Here is a 19502-nt window from a genome sequence, read left to right as displayed (position 1 = left end):
CTTTGTGCTTTTCTTCCTGTAAAGTTCAACTTTACACTGTTAAAAGTCCACCCAGAGTGGCACTGTTCTCAGATAAAGGTTCTTGTAAGTATAATGCTAAGCAGGCAAGGCAGAGAGCTCTTACTGGTACTTTTGCAAGAATTTAATATATGTATATTAACCTATCTTTATTAAATTGCAGAACACAGATGTGGAAGATTGAGCTTGAAATTAAAGAGCTGTAAGCAACCAAGTTTTACAAGATCCCTTGCTCAAGGAACAAACTGCCATTCTCCTGTACATTCCTGTATGTGGACTAGATAGTTAACATAGCTATATACACGCACAAGTGTGTGTGCACCCCCCCCCATATATATGCAAATATGCATGTCATGTCAAGACCAAAGCACTGAGAGAGCTTACATTCTTCTTCTTCAAAAAAAATGTTGGGGAGCAAAAGCAGAATATAAATCTTAAGTGACCTTCCTACGTACTGCAAGAACTGGAATCATTTTAAAGCACTTCTCCATTTCTTTTGTGCTCCACCACTTCTTTTAATAAGTGAAGAACTAATGGATCTCCAGATACATTAGCAAATGCATTAGCAGATGCAAAAAGCATCAGAAAGAAACCAGAAATGAAAGWAGTGATGGAGAAAAACAGGACATAAAATCTAGCAAGATTTTTCTGTGATTAATTTCTGGCTACTAGATAGTATTGCAGGACAAAAACATTCAGAGTATTAATTGCCTTATTTTTCAAAAGTACTGTGGAAATAACAAAAAAATTTTAATGAAGAGCTGTGACTTTGCCAATCAGCAATGGCTTTATTGTCATATGACACAGCAGAAACTGTGGACATGGTATGGCATTATCAGCACAAGCCAAACGCTAGGATGGTTCAGTATAAGAGATAATGRTGCAGTGTTTGGAAATGCTTGCAGAATGAAAGCCAGATTACGCAGGCACAATGTAGTAAGGAAATCATGAATTTTGCATGCTACACCTACTACATATATAACTAACGAATTTGAGTAAATAACCTGGTAACAGAACTCAGTAAGAAACTACAGAATTACAGATTATTAAATTACACAATGGAAAGTGATACAAAACTTCCCATAACCTGTACAAAATCATGAGATCATGTTATTGGACAACTCTTAGATTAATGTAAGTCATAAGAAGGTCAATGTATGTACTGTAGTTTCCACATGCAAGAGACACAAAACTGCAAGGACACATTATGATTTTACTTGCATCTGTCTATACACTCGGTTAGTGAAAACTGACAATATGACTTCTTCGCTGTTATCAGTTATTTGTTTGCCACATTTTACAATTAAAAGTCCATAGTTAAGTTACATGTTATATACACTTTGACAGGGAACAGCAATAAACAGTGGGCATCCGAATATGTTCTATTACATAACATTTGGTGAAACAAGCCCAATGGATTATGGATTTTTTTTTCTTTTAAATAAACAGTGTGCAACAGCTCAACTTAGTTGGAAGGTAACTCAATTCACTGTCATCTGTTTGTGCCTGCAGCAGTATGAACTAAATCCATTTGGATGGCCAAAGCGTCTCTCTGTGAATCTTTTGAGATTTGGTTTTATTCTRAATGGGAATGGAAATTTTTGCAAGTGTCCATTTTGGGGAAAAAAAAAAAAAAGTTTTAGATAAGTCAAGATGTGGTATTTTGGCCATACCTTTTATTTGTACTACATTACAAGATACAAATCAACATCAACTTGAAAAGTAAAAAAGTGAACCATATTGCTAAAATTGCTTTTCTTTCTATTTTTTTCTTCCAAAATTAAGTTGTAGTGAAAATGATGTGTTTTCATGAAGCTTTCTGACAGGGGCTACCTATCACTATAGAATAAAGGTCCAGTAAAGTTTCTTTGGCGAGTATTAACATGTAGTAGAGCTGTGTCTGCTGAACATAAAGAACATCCAATAGGAAGCTCTGCAAGCCAGCARAAAAGGTAAGTGGGAATATGGCAGTATCACTGGCACAGCTCAACCACTGACTCCAGCAGCAGTGTCAGTCTTTCCAGCACTTGTGGAAAGACTTCTCAGTTCATAATGGGGACTGTCACAAACAGAAAGATGTTGCCACGTGATCTGCCTTCCAACTTTCTCAAATTTTCTACAAAATGATGAATAMCACGTGAAACTCAGTATATGAAAACAACTATACTACTCTTTCCTTTCAATTACACATTTATACATACATGTACAGAAGCCGCCCAAGAAAATTAGACATCTTCATATTTAGTGAACTGATAAGTAACCGCATAGGGAGGAAGTGACTAAGAACCAAAGGCATAAGCGCAGCGTAATTCAGAAGCTGGAGTTCCAGAAATATATTACGCTGTGTGCAAGATCACCCTCATTCTCAGTCCTTAATTATTTGAAGCCTCGAATGAACACTGAAAGAATAAGACAGTCAAGAACAGGACAATATAAGATATTCAGTAACATCAGATAACAAGGAACAGCTAAAATCTCCATAGCAGCTGTACTTTTACACAAACTATCGATTTTTTAAAAAAAAGTATTTTGTATAGGTATGTGTGTAGGTGCAGGGATAGAGAATACAAATAGAGCCCAAATGTATTTCAGCCTATAAATATATTGTCTAGGAAGCRGAGGTTTAGGCAGGGAGGAATGAGAAGAAAGCTGACAGGAAGGCCGGGGAAACAGGGAAGAACTAGGATATGCTAAATAGAAAACTGGGAGGAGACTGGAAGGCACAGAGGGAAGAAGAAGAAGAAAACAGAAAAAAGTGCGGCTTGGTGACAAGTGAAGTGTTATTGTTTTATTCCTTAGGGCAAAGAAGAAAACTGGATGGTGCTGAAAATGAGCTGAGAAGAGTTGGATACTGGTGGGAACACAGTTCTGCTATTTCAGACAATACTTGACAGAACTAACAGGCACTTACTAAAGTGGGAAGAAAATTACCAAATTTTTCTTATAAATTTGATGGAATCTGTGTAGAATCTGTTTAATTTTTAATTAAAGAAACACTGATATTAGTTATATTTCAGATGCCTTTATTTTGTATACAGAATAAGACTATAATATTTTCTAGCACTAATACTTTGCCAGAAATAGATTAGTGTTAATGAAAATAAAAATAAGCAAGCTTCTTACCAACATAGTTGCAACATTCATCACAATTTCTTAAAACAAAACTTAAAGGACAAAATGAAATCTGAAAGGAACTACATGCAAGCAAGCTCACTGCATGGCCAGCTTTAGAATGGCTGTTTCCACAGAGCAATATGCTTTTAGTCAAACTCACAAGATACAAAGATATGTGCTCATTTACGCTATCACTGAATTTGGCCCTTTCTCTGAAGCAGAGATAGGAAGTATTACCCTAAGGAAACTGAAATTACCAGTGCTGTACTCCCTAGATCATGAAAATCATCCTTTACTGCAGGTTAATAACAATGGTTTTAACTGGTGTTTTTTAATACGAAAAGTGCTAATTATTCTTTCTCTTTAAAATACCATTGTATGTTCAGAATGTTAAGGGCTGTATTTGGTCTTAAGGCACTTAGGAGTTTATTTAATAAACAGCAAAAATACTCTAAGATACAGCAGAAAAACTCAAAAATCAGTAATGGGATTCTATAAAACTAGTTCAGCTGCGTTGTGTAAGGGCTACGCTGAAGAGTTGAGTGAAAAAAAGCCCGACTCACTGTACAGACTTAGAAAATAGCATTGGTTTCCTATGACATATAACAACATAATCTCTAGTKAAGGATTACATAGCAAAAATATATTCAGTGTTTTTAAAACAACTGAGGTGTGAGGGGACAGCATTGTTAACTAGTGCTCAGGTATTTTTTTGGAAACTAATCATAGCGAATATATTTGTCAGTAACGAACACTACTGAGAGCTACATCATGTTGCTTACACATAATGTGCACTGATCTTCCCCACCATCCAGTGTCCACTGGAGAGAGGCTGAAGGGTTTGTAGTATTCCCCCAAGCCTAGTATTCCTCTGAGCTCCCTGACTGTACTGAGCTGTCCTCTASAGCCTGTCAGAGGGGGACTGTGTACTCCAGCCTTCAGGATCCCTTGCTGGTTTGAGAAGTAAGTGATTAAGAAGACAGAGCCACGGCCTCAGGTATTCCCTTCCTATATCTGATAAGCAGCTCTCCAAGGGAATTCTATTCTAGTCCTCTGAATGCAAGATGTACAGTCCTAGTCCAAGGCACACAAAGATAGGAAACAATTTTTGGGAGTAATTTCTGTGCAACTCTTCAGGCTGAAGACAAAACCTAACCCAAGACAAGTACCAATATTAGCAGACAAGAATTTTATTACCGGATTTTAATATTCAACATGCATAAAGCAAATCAGAGAAATGTTTCCTTATAATCCAGATGCTGTGGTTAGGTGTAAAACCTGGCGGGGGGGAATGGTATTGAGACCTACTGCAGTTCCTCTTCACTTGATTAACTCATGAAAAAGACTACAGAGTAGCATAAAACTACCTTAAAATGGCAAACTTTTGTGGAAAAGATGACTTCTGCTTTCTTTGCTCAGTGTACAGGTGAAGTAGATCCACTGAAGACACAATCATGGACCTACTCGGTAAATATAAATTTTACTCCATATAAAACAGAGATAGTGAGTTAAGGTAATGAGGTATTAGCTGTTCAGAAAAATGTGACCCTTGTTCCTTGTTTTGGTAAATGAGCAGTGAATATGTATGACTAACACAAAAAAAGTAAAAAAAAAAAAAAAAAAAAGATGAGCAAAAAAAAAAAAAAAAAGAAAAAAAAGAATGAAAGAGAATATATTCTGGTTGGCTAAAATTACTTCTGCAGAACTGTTGTTAGTACATATTTTAACTTTAAATGAGTTATTAATAGTGATATTTCACTGTTTTTTTCTCAAATCAGCTGCGAGGTTGGGATAATCTTTGATAATCAATTGAACACCATTCATACGAAAAGCATCTATTGCACTGTAAGTGCTTTAATCCCACAAAGCGCAGTTTCTCAACTAATTAAATAAAGTACCAGAGAAAAAATTACAATAGCAATAGAAATTGTTATTCCTGGAGGAAACTGTGGAGCTTTTCTTGCCCTCCTGTAGCTCCAAGCAGTATTCACAAGAATCACACAGAATCAGTATTTTAGTATTTTAATTGAAGAGAGAAAGTATAGAATAAAAACTAGCTGTTGCTATGTGCAAATAAAGTTTTCAAAAATAGAGATACTAGATACTACATGTTTAGTGAAAAACACAAAAGAACTCCTGACAAGACTCACCTCCATATTGTCCAACACATTGTTCAAAACTGACACCAAYAGTGTTTTTCTGAAATAATTAAAATTCCTTAAAGTCCATTCAGAGACTGGAGTATCTTTTTACTCTACATGATCGTCTACATAATTACAGTACTGGAATGGTTATTAATTATGGGCACCGATTTTACAGAACTAGGAATTCTCTGATTTTAGTGTTCCTTGGTTTCTTTTAACACAAAATCATCCTAACGCACTAATGGTGATTTTAACACAAAATCACCACTTTGGACTTTCAGAAAAGTAGCCTCTTATCAAGCAAGTGCAGTGCAGACAGCACTTGCAATAGCATCTGTGAGACCCATGGCAAAGTCCAACTATCCTCAGCTTTCAACTAATAGCTAAATCAGGAAACTGCATACCGCTTACTATCGTTTTGTTTAAAACTAGTAACTGTGACATCCCTGCTAAGCAGCAAAGTATTTTTTGAGAGGAATGAGGTAACCAGTTTATAAATTAGCACATGAACAAGGAGATTATTAAAATAATTCTGCTTCTTAGTTGCTCACGTGTTATTTTTCAACGTTAACACTCTTAAAACTTTTCAACTCAGTGCTCTTAACTACATACCTTTGTATACATCAGATGGAATTCATCTCATCCAGTTTTAAGCAACTATAACTACAAACAAGTGAGTTTGTCTCAACTCCCCTCCCTTACAGTCAATGGAGAAAAATAAGCACTTTCTGAGCACAATTCATCTTATCCTAAAATAGATATCTAAAATTGGTGCGACTCATCTGGCCTATTTCTCTGCATTGACTATAAAGGAGGTCTAGAGAACTAACTCAAATATGGGTATCTATTTTGTGACTATCTAAATCTGGAGAGACAAATCCTTCCCATTTTACCCAGTACAGTCCTTATCAAGGTGACCTGCTAAAAACAAAGGGCACAGTGTGAGAGACCTAGCTTCATTTGTAATCAGAACAGGGTCCCAACAAATAGCAAGTAGATGGAAAGCATACAGTCATTAGTTCTATTTCCATACCTTGAAAATAACTGAATTTGAAAAAATGAGGAGCAGACTAGAAATTTTATCCTGCATTGTAAAATGAATTCTGAGTATGTGGATGCACAATGTCATTCATCAACTTTAAGCATCTAAGAATCACTCAATATTCTTCTTGCTTTCCACCTTCCCATCACTACCTTAGCAACAAACCTCACKCAAACATAGGGTGAATTGAGTTCTGTGCTATACCGAGCTAATGCTGAAGACTACTTCGGTTCTCACCTTCTTATCACTGTATCATCACAAAATGGCCGTCAGACGTGATTATTCATCCAGTTAAATTTTGGAGCTCTTCTTATTTTCCAGATAGTTTTGTCATAAAGAAATCGCATATGCCTCTGACAGCCTGGAACCAAACTTTCTAGTCTGACTACACCATATAGTTTTTCTTCTAGATTCTCAAAATTTGCTTTCTTAAAATGAAGTTGCTGACTTGAATTCTCCTGTGATTTAATTTGAATTGAATCAAATCATGATCGTTTGAGCCTATGTCATTCTCTCTGACAAGCTCAGTATAACACCTCTGTATTTCACAGAAAAAGTTTCAGTAGTACTAACTTGCATTGATTTTTTTTAATATTGTTCACTGCAAGTGAGACTTATTCATATCTGTAAGAATTCAGCTCTTTATAGTAGTTATTTTCCAATCTTTTTTTCTGGCCATCAGTCTGCCAAATATAAACAACTCCAATAGTTCATAATAGTTTTTAACAGTATCACAGAGATCTCTATAATCTGCCTCAATATTCTATAAGCAATCRTAAGTACTATCCCAACAAAACTTTATTTCAGTATGATTTTAGCCCAAGTGCCTTCATTTTCTGTTATCCATGCCAGGCATTTTTACCCTAATAGCCTATCACACCACTAATGTTGACTTCAGGGTATTTATTTCTGCCTTTCGTGAAAAGTGTGTATTGTTTGATATATTTTGTTCAAATTATCATTACTATTCTACTGATTTCACAGTCATGTTTCATGTTCTCTAAAATACCTGGGCTTGCTTCCTTCAGCAACAGTTTCAATTCCTTTAGATATATTTAATTTTTCCCTTCTTGCCAAGGTTCCTTGCCCAAACATTGTAAATGTTGTTCTTTAACCACATTCAGGTTTGTAGTTGAATCAGGTACTGTACCATTGCTAATGGCATCTCTTAGCTAAATACATTTTTCATCTTTATTAGTATTTATGCCTGATTTTCCTCCTCACATTTATTAAAAAAGATCATGGAAGACTGTCTCAAGCTTCTCTCAGCACCTCAAAATTAAGTTCTTTTTACTTGCACTTGAATTAATCCTACCATTTGTGGTAGAAAATAGGTTCTTTTGGTTTTCTGAATTTTCTCAGGTCACAGGACTGCAGATTCCTTTTAAATTTAAGGCTATAGAAAACAGAGACTATCACAACCATTTCTAAAATCATATTACACCAGAATTTTACTTTTCAAAACTGTAGCATAATTTAGGACAGATAAGGTTACAGGGACTTTACATTTGCTGTGATCAGTAAAGTTAGTCAGTGAAGTAACTTAAATACCACAGCTATTGGGAAAAGGTACTTCCAAACATAAAGAATAAAAGATATAAGTGAGTCTGGTGCATATTCAGACACTGAGATAACATCAGCTGTTTTGCCTTATTTTGTCCTGCTATTATTGTTTTGGCAAGCCTGAAAATTCTATCTTCCAGAATCATTCAAATATGAAAACTACAGCCTCCTGCACACAGCTCTGTAAAATTCAGATCTGTAAATCATTTACATAAAACTCGGCTGGTAGCCTACTACCAGACATATTAGTACCACCATGTTTCCAACTAGCAATACAAGAATAGTTTCCCTTAATGCTTCTAACTGAGAAGAATSAGGATAACATTTAACAATTATTTTGCATAAAGTAGGTGATTGTTTAATTGCATCATCATGGTATTACTTAAGTTGAACTCTATCTGCAGCTTTTATAGGAGTTTTGAGAAGTTTATTTTGTGGAACAAAGTGGCGAAGGACCTTGCTTGTCTCTGCAATTCAGTATTGGAATGAGCAGAATAACTGAGATTGTTCACTTTTCTAAAATGTCATAGTATCTACTATGCCACTTGTATACAACACTTGTTCAGGGAAACTAAAATAATACACTTTTTCTAGGTTTTTATGGTCCTAAATTCAGTAACAAAGTATTTATTAACATCTACCTTTAAATRTTAACAGTGGCCTTAGCACTCTTAACTATGGACAATGAAGCAGGGAATGTAAGGCAGTTAGAATTCAAATCTGAAAATTTCAGAATATATAGTCGATTTTCTGGGCATATATACTACAGAAGGAACAAAACCCTTATGAGATGTGTTGCTGATAGCTTTGAAAGTTATACAAGTCTATGCCTTTCTTATTAATTCCTCCTATTATTAAGGGAGGACATAGCTAACATGCAGCTTGAGCTGTCAGTATTTGTAGTTCTAGTTTGTAACACAGTCATGGTGCTAAAACTTCCTGACAAAATGTAGCATAAAGCTACACTGCAAAAATAGTTTCTTCTACTCTCTGTGCAAGCAAGCCCATACCTGAGAGTCCACTGTCACTGTGACAGATTTGTTATTAATTTCCTCATGTCATTGGACAGTCAATCCCTGATTAGTGTTTTCACAATTACAAAAAAAGTAATTTGATCTCCACTTGTTTAAATAGTAATATAAAGAAATAACAGTCATTTTTCCATTGTGCAGCTGTGATTCATTTGTTAGTGTCAATGGACTTCCAAGCTGCAAATGCCTAACTATCCCATACTTTCTAAAAATAAAGTTAGTTTTTTTAGCAATAGTTGCTACCAGTTGTGACCTGAGAGAGCCCATAACCTCTCAAAATGATTCTCCATTCACCTGTTAGTAACATTCAGCAGAAATTCCACTCTAATTTAAGATTAGGTTCAAGTTAATTACACACAGTTCATGTTTTAAAAGGCCCATTCTGATCTCACTTTTACCAATCCAAATGTCCATTCTTAGCATCAGTGGAATCATCCTAATATACCTAGGACATAAGATCAGAATTTGGTAAACAAGCCTATATAAAAAAAGCCTCATACTTTTTAAACCTTAAGAAATGGTCACTTCTAGACCAGACATTTACCTTTTTTTATTATTTTATTTTATTTTATTTTATTTTTTGCTATTCTCACATGATGGGAGTGGGGAAAAGGGAGAGACAGAAAAGATCATCTGAACAGATGAGTCTCTCAACTTACACAGTACAGAGGAAGGAGTGGAGTGGGAGAACTCAGACTCAAGCGACTGACTCTGTGAGTTTGCATTTTTCGTGGACTTGCCAGCTGAATTGATGGAAAGAAACACAACATATGAACAAACAAAGATGAAGAGGTAGAGGGTGACCAGAATCCTCAGGAGACACTGACAGCAGGAGCGGCCGCTGGGGCACAGCAAGGATGGTGACCAGTAAGATGAAGAAGCAATGGAAGAGGAGGAGTGGTGGGTAGAACATAATCTCTCCATGTCACCCTCCTTTGTGAGRGCTGTATGAGGGTCAAGCAGACATGAAGAAAGAAAAAGAGAAGGCCAAAAAGAAGAATGATATTTAATTAAAAACAGTAAGAACTGATAAAACTTTGAACACACAAACAATGTTAATGATGTATTTTTGGAAGGAACTGTGGCTGTCAAAGAAAASTGGTAAAGGCAGTAGCCATTAATGACTCTGTTCAGATGCCAGTGCAGATTTACCTCTCTATTCAATACTGAGTTATATAGGATTTTGAAATAAATGTTCTCGGGATTTTAAAGTTTTTTTTAGGAAAATATATTCCAATTTGATTAAATTAGTTTGTTTATACCGTTAAAAATATAAAATGAAATAAATTAGCAAAACATGAATGTAAGTGCCCCCTGAATGGTCAACACTTTAAGGCCATGTACCTTACAGATATATTAAGAAGCACAAATTAGCCAGAATTTATCTTCTCTGTAAGTGTTCTGTAGCTCAGTAATTTTGCCCACAGGGGGTCATCACTCCTAGTACTGTTTTCATTAATTCAACTCTAAGGGCAAAATAATACCATGAGAGATCTAGATTTACTGACCATGGTAAACTCAAGAACTTGGCTTTGTAAATTTTTGTGCATATTGCTGGCAAAAACAATGATCGTATTCCACAGTATTACTGAAAAAAACCACATCAATCTAATACCAAAGGGATTCTGTCAGAGCTCCAGTCTCATTATATTTATTATTACAGGAAGGAGAAATCCCACAAGTAATCCTGAAAGATAGCGTTTACTACAGCCCATATTCTCAGTATTCTCTTTCTTTCCACTCCTGCCCTTTTATTTAGGAATGATCACTGTCATGCAGACAGCACATGTTCAATAGTTACTGTCAGAAACTTTTGTGAGCAAGGGACCTGAACTACAGTTCCAAACAATTTCAGACTCAAAACCTTGAATTAGCTAACTCCTTAAATTCTTAAAGCTCACCACTGTTTGCCAAGGAATGCTCTTAGTAAAATAAAATGTTCCAATTCTAAAAGATATAAATACATACCTATGTAAATAAGACAAAGATAGAGATACTAAGATTTTCAATATCTTTGTAAAAGGAAAATTCTACATGAGATGTAACAAAAAGCTAAGTTTTATCTCATCATCTTCAAACTAAAGAAATACCTGCCTTCAAACATAAAATATGGGTGAGGTCCCGACACGAAAGGAAAATAATGTCTGCATTCTCTGAAAGATCGTAAGACAAAAGAATCTGTTCCTAAAGACATTTGTGATAGCTGATCAAAGGCTATCTTTTTTTTTTAATTAAACACCTCCTTGATATCACGTGCTTCTCCAGTTCTAGAAGTGTCTACAGAGTCACAATACTGCTGAAAATGTCCTCAGGGAAATCACCAGTTCCTAAATTCTGTCCATATATATGAAGAATTCGAAGATTTTTTTATAAGCTCAGACTTTTCACCCTTAAACTCAGYCAGAAAGAAAACAAGACTGACCTACATATCAATAAGATGCAGAATATTCCAAACAGATGAATCATATCCCATGCTATGGAGAAAAAAATTTTGAAGGCCCTTTATTAAGCTGAGGGACAGCTGAGGATCATTTCTTCTACAGCTCAAAGTATCATCTTGAGTAAAGACAGATAGTAGGTAATCTGAGAATATTCCCTCTACTACCTCAGAGACCCATTCAATCCCATCAGTAAATTATCTTCAGCTATAAACAGTAGCTGAACCTTAAAATGGAAGCAGCTTTTTTACCCTTATCCTAGAAAATCTGCACCCAGAAGCCAAGTTTAGTACAGAAGGAAAATATCTTTCCTAAAACGCCCAGCTAAAGTGTAAAGCTTGAGCTTATAAGAGCTGTCAGAGTTGCAGGACTGCTTATTCCCTGAATCATTCTAGAAAATAGACCCTTGGGAGGCTGCTGGCTTTGACTCACAATGCTAAAAGCAGCCTCAGACGGAAACATTAGAAGAATGAAAAGAATATTGAAAAGTGAAAAACAGGCAACCTCACAAGCAATTAATGGCAGGGAAATTATACTGGTATTAAACAAATAGAAAATGAATTCCCTGTATATTGGAATAACACGTGCACCCAGCATTTGGTGAACAAGGCAACTGTACATGCCAAGTGTTAGGCTATGGACCCAGTGCTGAAACAGCTGCATCAGTGTAAGAGGTTACTACGATTATCCCAGATGTTACAGTTAAAATTGTCATTCATATTTGGGAGAAAGTTCACCCACCTTAAGAACAACAGCACATTGTATTCTGCTTACTTTACTGCAAGCATGTTAACATCTTTCAGCTCCTTCTCATGCAATCTCCAAAAAATACACTATGTAGCATTCCTATTTTAGCATCAGCCTGAGCTCGTCTAGCTCACTTACTTTCCGTCCTTTGTATCATTATGCAGTAAAGGACCAGAAACCTACAAATAGCTGGAACTTCACCTACTAAACATTTTACATCTGTCACTTAGCTTCAKCAGCAAGAAGAATATGACAAATATCTCTTTTCTCTCAGACCTGTGATTAAAAGAAGATCCTCTTTTTTGTTTTAGGAATAAAGTATGTAATAGATATTTAATCTGCTCTTAATTGTGATATTACAGAATTAAATAAAAGTATTAGGCAAAGCATTTGCATTGTTGTTTTTCTTGTAATTGTATTCCTGCAATATAATTTTGTATGCTATGCTTCAAACAAAAAATTATATATAAATAATCTATAGTTACAACATGGTGTTATATCATTGTGCAGAGGCTCTATATTATTCATTTAATGAGCTTAGTTGCAAAACTACACATAATGGTTTGAAGAAAGAAATAAGAAGTGTTATGAATAAAGGTAAATTACACTGCATTTTCCTTTACATCAGCTGCAGATACCTGTAATTGCTCTCCAAGCTATTACTTTCCATTAACTCAAACTGTTATCATGAGGCTGTTATTTAAAGTTAGCGGGTATTTGCTGTTAACGCACCTGAGAGTTTGTTCAAGTGGGGGTGAAATGATTCACTGAAACTTTGAGRACAAAGCGCTACATCAATGACTTAATTAGAGTTAACTCCAGCTCATACAGCAATAGAAATCATAATTTACAGCTGCATTGTTACTAGCAGTGCATGGTATGAGACAGACAATGAGGGAGCAAACCTATAAAATTTTGTCTCCACCATTTATTTCAGTGCAAAAGACTGCAGATACTGGCCTGTACACCAGCTGAATTCCTCAGTAGTACCAAAAGCAATGCCAAGAGTGGCAGCAGAAACAAGAAACAGGGGAGTACCACAGGTGTGCTCTGATCTCCTGTGCAGGCCTGAGCTAGGATGCCATGAGACAAATGCCCATTGAATCTCATATAAAGTATGACATAAAATCTGTATTTTCAATACAGTGCCTAACTCCTATTCCTTCAACAGCTGCTACCATGTGAACAGGGTTTTTACAGAGCAAATCCAAACTTTTGTAAAGCTTGAAGAATTTTCTTGGACTTCTCATGAGGACTATAAAAGTTCAGAAAGTAAGAGGTTTATCAAAACAGACTTCAGGATTTCAAATACTGGTAAAGCTAATGCCAAATAATCTGCATTTTCAAATCTCAAAGTATTTTCAAAAAGAAGCATGCAAAGGGGCATATTYTGGTATGACTCTGATTTTTTTCAATGAAAATGATATCTGCCGTATTTTCAACACTAGTGATKTTCAGTGCCACTTAATTGTTTTTTACAGAGGCAACACCACTACAAATGATTTGCTGACACCACTACAACAATACGTTTTGCATCACTAAGTATAATCAATACAAATGTATACAATCATATATACAATCACATATACAATCATATAATCATATAAATGTATACAATCATATACACAAAAAGATGTATCTGTATTCTCAGTGGTCATGGCAACTCTGAAGGTACAGATCAACCTTCTAACAATCAACCTATATTTGCCAATAAAGAATAACAGAACAATGTACTTTTTCCTAGTAAACTGAGTAAATATAATAGGAAAGTAGTCACGAAATATATCTAAAAAAGAGGCCTTCATTATTTATAGAGTGAAAGAAAATCTTTGATCTACGCCAAAAATCAGAGTTAATGAATCGTTATTTGCTCTGTAGGTATTCTTTTTGCTGTGACTGAAGCAAAAATAATTAAAACATTCAAATATTGTGAAAGGAATTTGAGAAGTGAAATCCTGAAACTTGGARTTTTTATTTTTGATCATTTGGTAGAATTGCATATATATATATATATGTTAAATGGTTTCTTCAGTGAATTCTTCTCTTTATATCTACCATGAATTTCAAAAAGAAACTGTTCTAGAACAGAAATTCTGTTATAAAGAAGTCTGCACATTTTGGAACCTTTTCTTCCAAAACAAAACAACCTCTGCCCCCAAAGCCCCAGGATTTCTTAGCTTTCATTTGGAATTAATACTAGTAATAGCCAACTTATGTTAGCAGGATTAGAACAAGAAAAAGCCTCTTCTTCATTGTGAAAGAATAGTAAGATATGAAATGAAACTGTAAAATGTATGCAGTGAGAAAAATTTATTGTTGTACAGGTTACTAAAATAGTTGTACAAATTGCTGCTTTTCTTATCCTACTGCACTACTGACTACTGGTCAGCCAAACAAAGAAAGCRTATGCAAACTTTTTTGGTGCATATAAAAGAGTGTATGCAATACTTTTATGCACATGTTTTGAGTTCGTTTTTCCCACTAAGTATCAGTTTGTTCAAAGAAGCTGACGGTCCATTGGATAAGAACATTATTTTAAGTTTCTGTATTATTAATACCAACTATTTGTATACAGGAGTACACAGAAATTACAAACCCTTAATCCTGTTTTTGCACGATTAGAGTAGAAATGCACCCAATATCTAAAAGCTGTATGGTCTTAAAAATAGCTAATGAAGAATCATCAATCTACAAGAAATAATGGATTTTTAAAAAATGCTTTACTATTCTAAGGAAATTTTAATTTTATTCTCCTTTTAATGAATGGTATGTTACAACTACCCAAACCACAGACAGTGAATTTCAGTCTTCAAAAATTCAAGTTCCTTACTTTGTGGATGAAAGCTTATAAAAATTCTACAGAACACAAACTGTTACACAGAAAGGATGGCCTCAGGTATTTCTCCAAAGCRTATTTCCAATTTTGTTTGTTGGTCTTACATTTGCGCAGTAACTCTCGGTAACATAAAAGAAGTTGAATGGCTAAGTTTATCCTGAAATAAATTTGTTCCTCTGCTCTCAAGACTTTCCTCATTCTCATTAGTGGAAGACAATTAAGAGAACAATAAGGATACATTCAATATAACATTTTTCAAAGTGTATCAGAAAGAGAAGGAAACTAGCTCATAAATAAGTAATTAAAATTTGGATAGTTGAGGAATTTTTGCATAAAGGATGGGAATGTTGTTGTTGTTTTGCTCTTCCCTTATGGAGCATAGGGCTGGAATTAGCTTTTATAATCATGTTGCCATTCCTGACCGCCTGGTTCACATTTGCAGCAACAGAATARTCAACTAGCATCTTCTCAAGATGAAAGATTATGTGAATATTTAAAATCTCTTCTATGCTATTGATTCTGCTAAAATGATAGATGCTAAAATACTTGAAATATAAAAATAAATTCAGCAGAATAACAAATATGCTATATGAGCTCTGGAAAAGATTTGATAATGCATGTTAGGAGAGTGGAATTGGAATCCGCTTGCCTTTAGAGACTTCGTGTAAATGTGCTCTTTCCTCATTAACCAAAGAAATTATTTGCTCTGGACAGGAAGTATACACATTATTGCCAGGTTAATGATGCTAATCTGGATTCTGGACTATAGCTCAGACAGTGGTCTGTCTCATTAAGGAAATCAGGCTATCGTGTATTCTTTGTGAAAYGTTTGATTAGCAAATGCCAGTGAGTCCTAAAACAGGACATGTATCAGTCTGTTATTCTGGCTAGACTGAAATTTTTATCAAACATGGATAGCATCTGTTCTACCAACTAGAAACAAAACACCAGATTTTTTTTTTTTTTTTGGAGGGGATACAATTCAAACTACTTTGATTCTCTTCTAAATCCTAAAACACTCCTATACTCTTTTGCAGCCAAAGATCTCCAGCATGTTCAAATCTCTGCACAGATCTGCGAACACCCACAGTAATGGTAACTCCTATGGGCACTTTACTACTTACGACATAGAGCATACCTTATACTAAAACAGTTAACTGAGAATTTTCACCTTCKCTCTTCTATTCTCTTATTTTTTTTTACTATCATCTCCAGCTTGTGTTTCAACTGTACGTATAACATCRCTCTTTGCTGCTAAAAAACAATCTCTCTATGAAGCAATCATTTACAAACCCAATACAGTTTTTAAAACAAAATATTATTAAAATAAGTATGAATAAAATCACAGGATAATATTTGGGGGAAAAAAAGGAAAAAAAGAATAGTTTTTTGAAAAATAAAAGTCAACTGAAATAACTGTATAGCCAAAACAGAAGAGAAACACAAAGAAACACTGGCATCTGAACAGAATAAATATTACAATGGTGACCTCAAAAAACGAAAAACAAACAAAAAAAACCCCCTTTGCACACGCTAAAAGTACATGAATTAAACCAGAGGTAGAAAGCACTGAATTACAAATTCTTAAGCTACTTCTATTATTACTGGACTAACATTTTAAGTAACAAGCACTAACTTTATATTCTTCATTCCAAAAGAACCATACAAACTGCATTTTGGTAAATGAAAACTCAGCATTAAACCTGAAAATGTCAGAAGGAATGTAATGTGTAAAACCCATTTAATTAACACAAGGGGGGGGGGGGAAATCATTCTCCCTTAAGATTCCTTAGGAGCCTCTCTTTCTAATTGCCTAATGAAATGAATTCAAATAATTCAAAAATTAACAATCATACCTTTCACATCTTCATCTTCAATGGTTGTATTGGAACTCTCTGTTGATTCCTGTTGAGAAGTAAATATAAGTAGAATATATAAAATATGCCAAGTCTTATTTGTGTTCCTATGAAAAGTACAGTTAGTTATAGAGATCATGCAAAGCCTTGAAGCCGAGTGGGATGTAATTCACAAACAAACGGTCACACACAGATTGAGATGTTCCCATCTGAAAGCGAGGTCAAACATTCCCATTCATTTCAAAAGGGAACATAAACACGCTTCCTGCTGCCTAATGTTTTGACTTCACAGGAATGTAAAGGAAATTTGTTTTACTTCAACATCCAACTGTACAAAGTCTATCTGAAATGTTATATGAATTACGTCAGCCAGGGAGAAGACCTTGCCACTTTAAGCTTAGTGATTAACAAACTGTGTAAAACAAGTCATTCCATTCCAATTTTTAAATATGCAGACTTCTGCATGCTACAATTTGCAAGTTTTTTTTTTTTTCTCCTAAGACTTGATGCAATGTATACTAAAACAACAGAAAGGTTCCCAGTGATCTTAATAAAACTGGATACAATTTTTAATGTAATTTTCATATTTTTATACTGTTTTTGTGATAAAAATTTGAAGGAAAGAGAGAATTGATAAATTTATGAGGACAACTACGATAAACTAATGTATCTTTGTAGAAGTAATGTTCAAACATCCAGCCATCCAGAGGAGTGACTTGACTATCAGACAGTTATATTTAAACCACTACCCTGTTAAAAAGGCAAGGACGCTGTATTTTAGTCTTTCATGAATTACCGGAAACATGAAATGTTAGGGATAAATTCAAAAGGACATTGTCAAACTTAATAGGCACCCATTCTTTAAAAAGCCTGATAGTTTTTAAGCTTGATTTTCTATTTGTCCACTTTTTTAGTCAGCTAAATAACAAAAATAATTAGGCGGGTTATTTTTACCTGAGAGATGGAAGATAGGAGTGGTATTGTTTTCAGTTCTTAGAAAGTTTTTATAATTGAGGAATACAAAATAAATTTGACAGTGCCCCTTACTGAGTCAAACGAATGTTTGAAACAGTTAATGCATTATTCAGACCTTAAAACCAAAAATGTATATGCATCCATAAAGAAAACTACATGAATCAATCCACACACAAATGAAACAAGTCATCATGCTTCTCCTATACTGGCTGGTGTTAGCTGTTTCACTCTACACAGATGTATCATGCTCTATCAGTTACATATACTAGACAGAGTACATATAGGTAAATAAAAACTCCATACRCATACAAATGGTAAACACCATGCACAAGCTCTCACGGCAGATGTTGCCTGTAATATTGAAGCATCCACTCCATTTGCCATAGTATAATACTGAGTTTTTCAAACAAAGAAATTTAGGAGCAACTCTCGACACTGAGTGGTTTGCTTGTCTACTGTGACCTTTTGGGACATTAAATATCTGAATTTCTAGTAATTATATAATAAAGTCAAGTAGATGTAGTCATGCCAATATTTTATTGGGGTTTTGGGGGAGGGCTTTAGTAGCTTTAGTGATAAAGATTAGACTAGAATTCAAATATAGGCTGTTTGTTGCCTATGTGTATAAGCTTTGGGAGTTGAAAGAGTAGTAGGATGAAAATTAAAGCTCAGTTCTACAAATGCAAGACACAAACAAATGGAATATACAAGCACGATACACACTATCAACGCTTCTTCCATGCTTGAGAGATGTCTGCATGCGTTATTTTTTCACTCAGATTCAATCCTTTACATATACAATAACTATAGGTAATGAAGAAAATTGTCATAATGTTTAGCTAGTCTAAAGTCAATACTGCAAACAGTGAAATCAGTGAAATTTGTTTTGAAAAGAAATTCTTCGCAGGAAATGTAGGAACATGTGTTATATGGAAATGATGGTATTTCCTGGCCCTTTTCAAGTCCATGCATGAAAAAAAAATAAAAGAAAACATATTTTAGGAATCAGCTGCCAAACATAAACACTACAATACACAGGAAAAAAAGAAAACAGCATGAAAAATGTATAAAAATCAAAAGAGTTCCTTATCACTTGAAATGTTAAATTTTTTTGAAACTGCTCAGTGATGTTATGGAAGAAAACCAAAGCCTTGTGTGAAAGACATGTCACAGCATGGTGTACAAGCATGCTGAGAACCAGTAGATGGGAAGAGCTTTAAGTATGCCTTTAGCTGAGGTGACAACTCCAAATAAAAGTCTTTGATATAATCTCACCGCGCTCTGAGAACAGCATTCTTTTGTTTTATTTAGAACATGGAAATTTTTGTCTGAAACAAGAAATAAACAATACCCCCAAGCTCGATTGTATAGGCTACCGAAGATGGTCAACCCCTACTGATTCCCCCAAGAGTTTCAGAAGCTCAGTGACCACAGAATGCACGCAGCAGGAACAAAACACAGATGAAACAGGCTCAAGAGACACCAGGGGTGACAAATACAGGAACGAGATTTTCCTTGATAAATTCTGGATATGACCCTATTCTGCTTTAGCATAGTGGATGAAATGCATGGTTTGGACAAGCAAGATGGAGTCGTTTCTTTCTGAATACCTTATTTCCATCGGGATTGTGGATTACTGTAGTTTGGGGCTCCTGAGCAAGAACAAAATAAAGAGAAAAACAATTCTCATTGGTAAACACATTCTTGTTAGTGTGAGGGCGTGCAAGAAGAGCCAGCT

At 35.0% G+C, this 19502-nt stretch overlaps 1 protein-coding gene across 1 annotated transcript in view; it reads right to left on the bottom strand.

Moving 5' to 3' along the window:
- Positions 1–19502, bottom strand: part of CAMK2D (calcium/calmodulin dependent protein kinase II delta) — a 165627-nt gene that overhangs the window by 4115 nt on the left and 142010 nt on the right. The window contains exons 16-17 of the mRNA XM_085309449.1: positions 19375–19416; positions 16790–16838 (exon numbers count right to left, since the gene is read on the bottom strand). Of these exons, the coding sequence (XP_085165575.1) occupies positions 16790–16838; positions 19375–19416 (91 nt within the window). The remainder of the gene's footprint in view (positions 1–16789; positions 16839–19374; positions 19417–19502) is intronic.

Source organism: Rhea americana, unplaced genomic scaffold (genome assembly GCF_003343005.1).
Source record: "Rhea americana isolate MKP2758 unplaced genomic scaffold, rheAme1 scaffold_106, whole genome shotgun sequence".
In the NCBI taxonomy this organism is placed as follows: Eukaryota; Metazoa; Chordata; class Aves; order Rheiformes; family Rheidae; genus Rhea; species Rhea americana.
The sequence above is the reverse complement of the archived record's forward strand: the minus strand, read 5'-3'. Positions and strand labels throughout refer to the sequence as shown.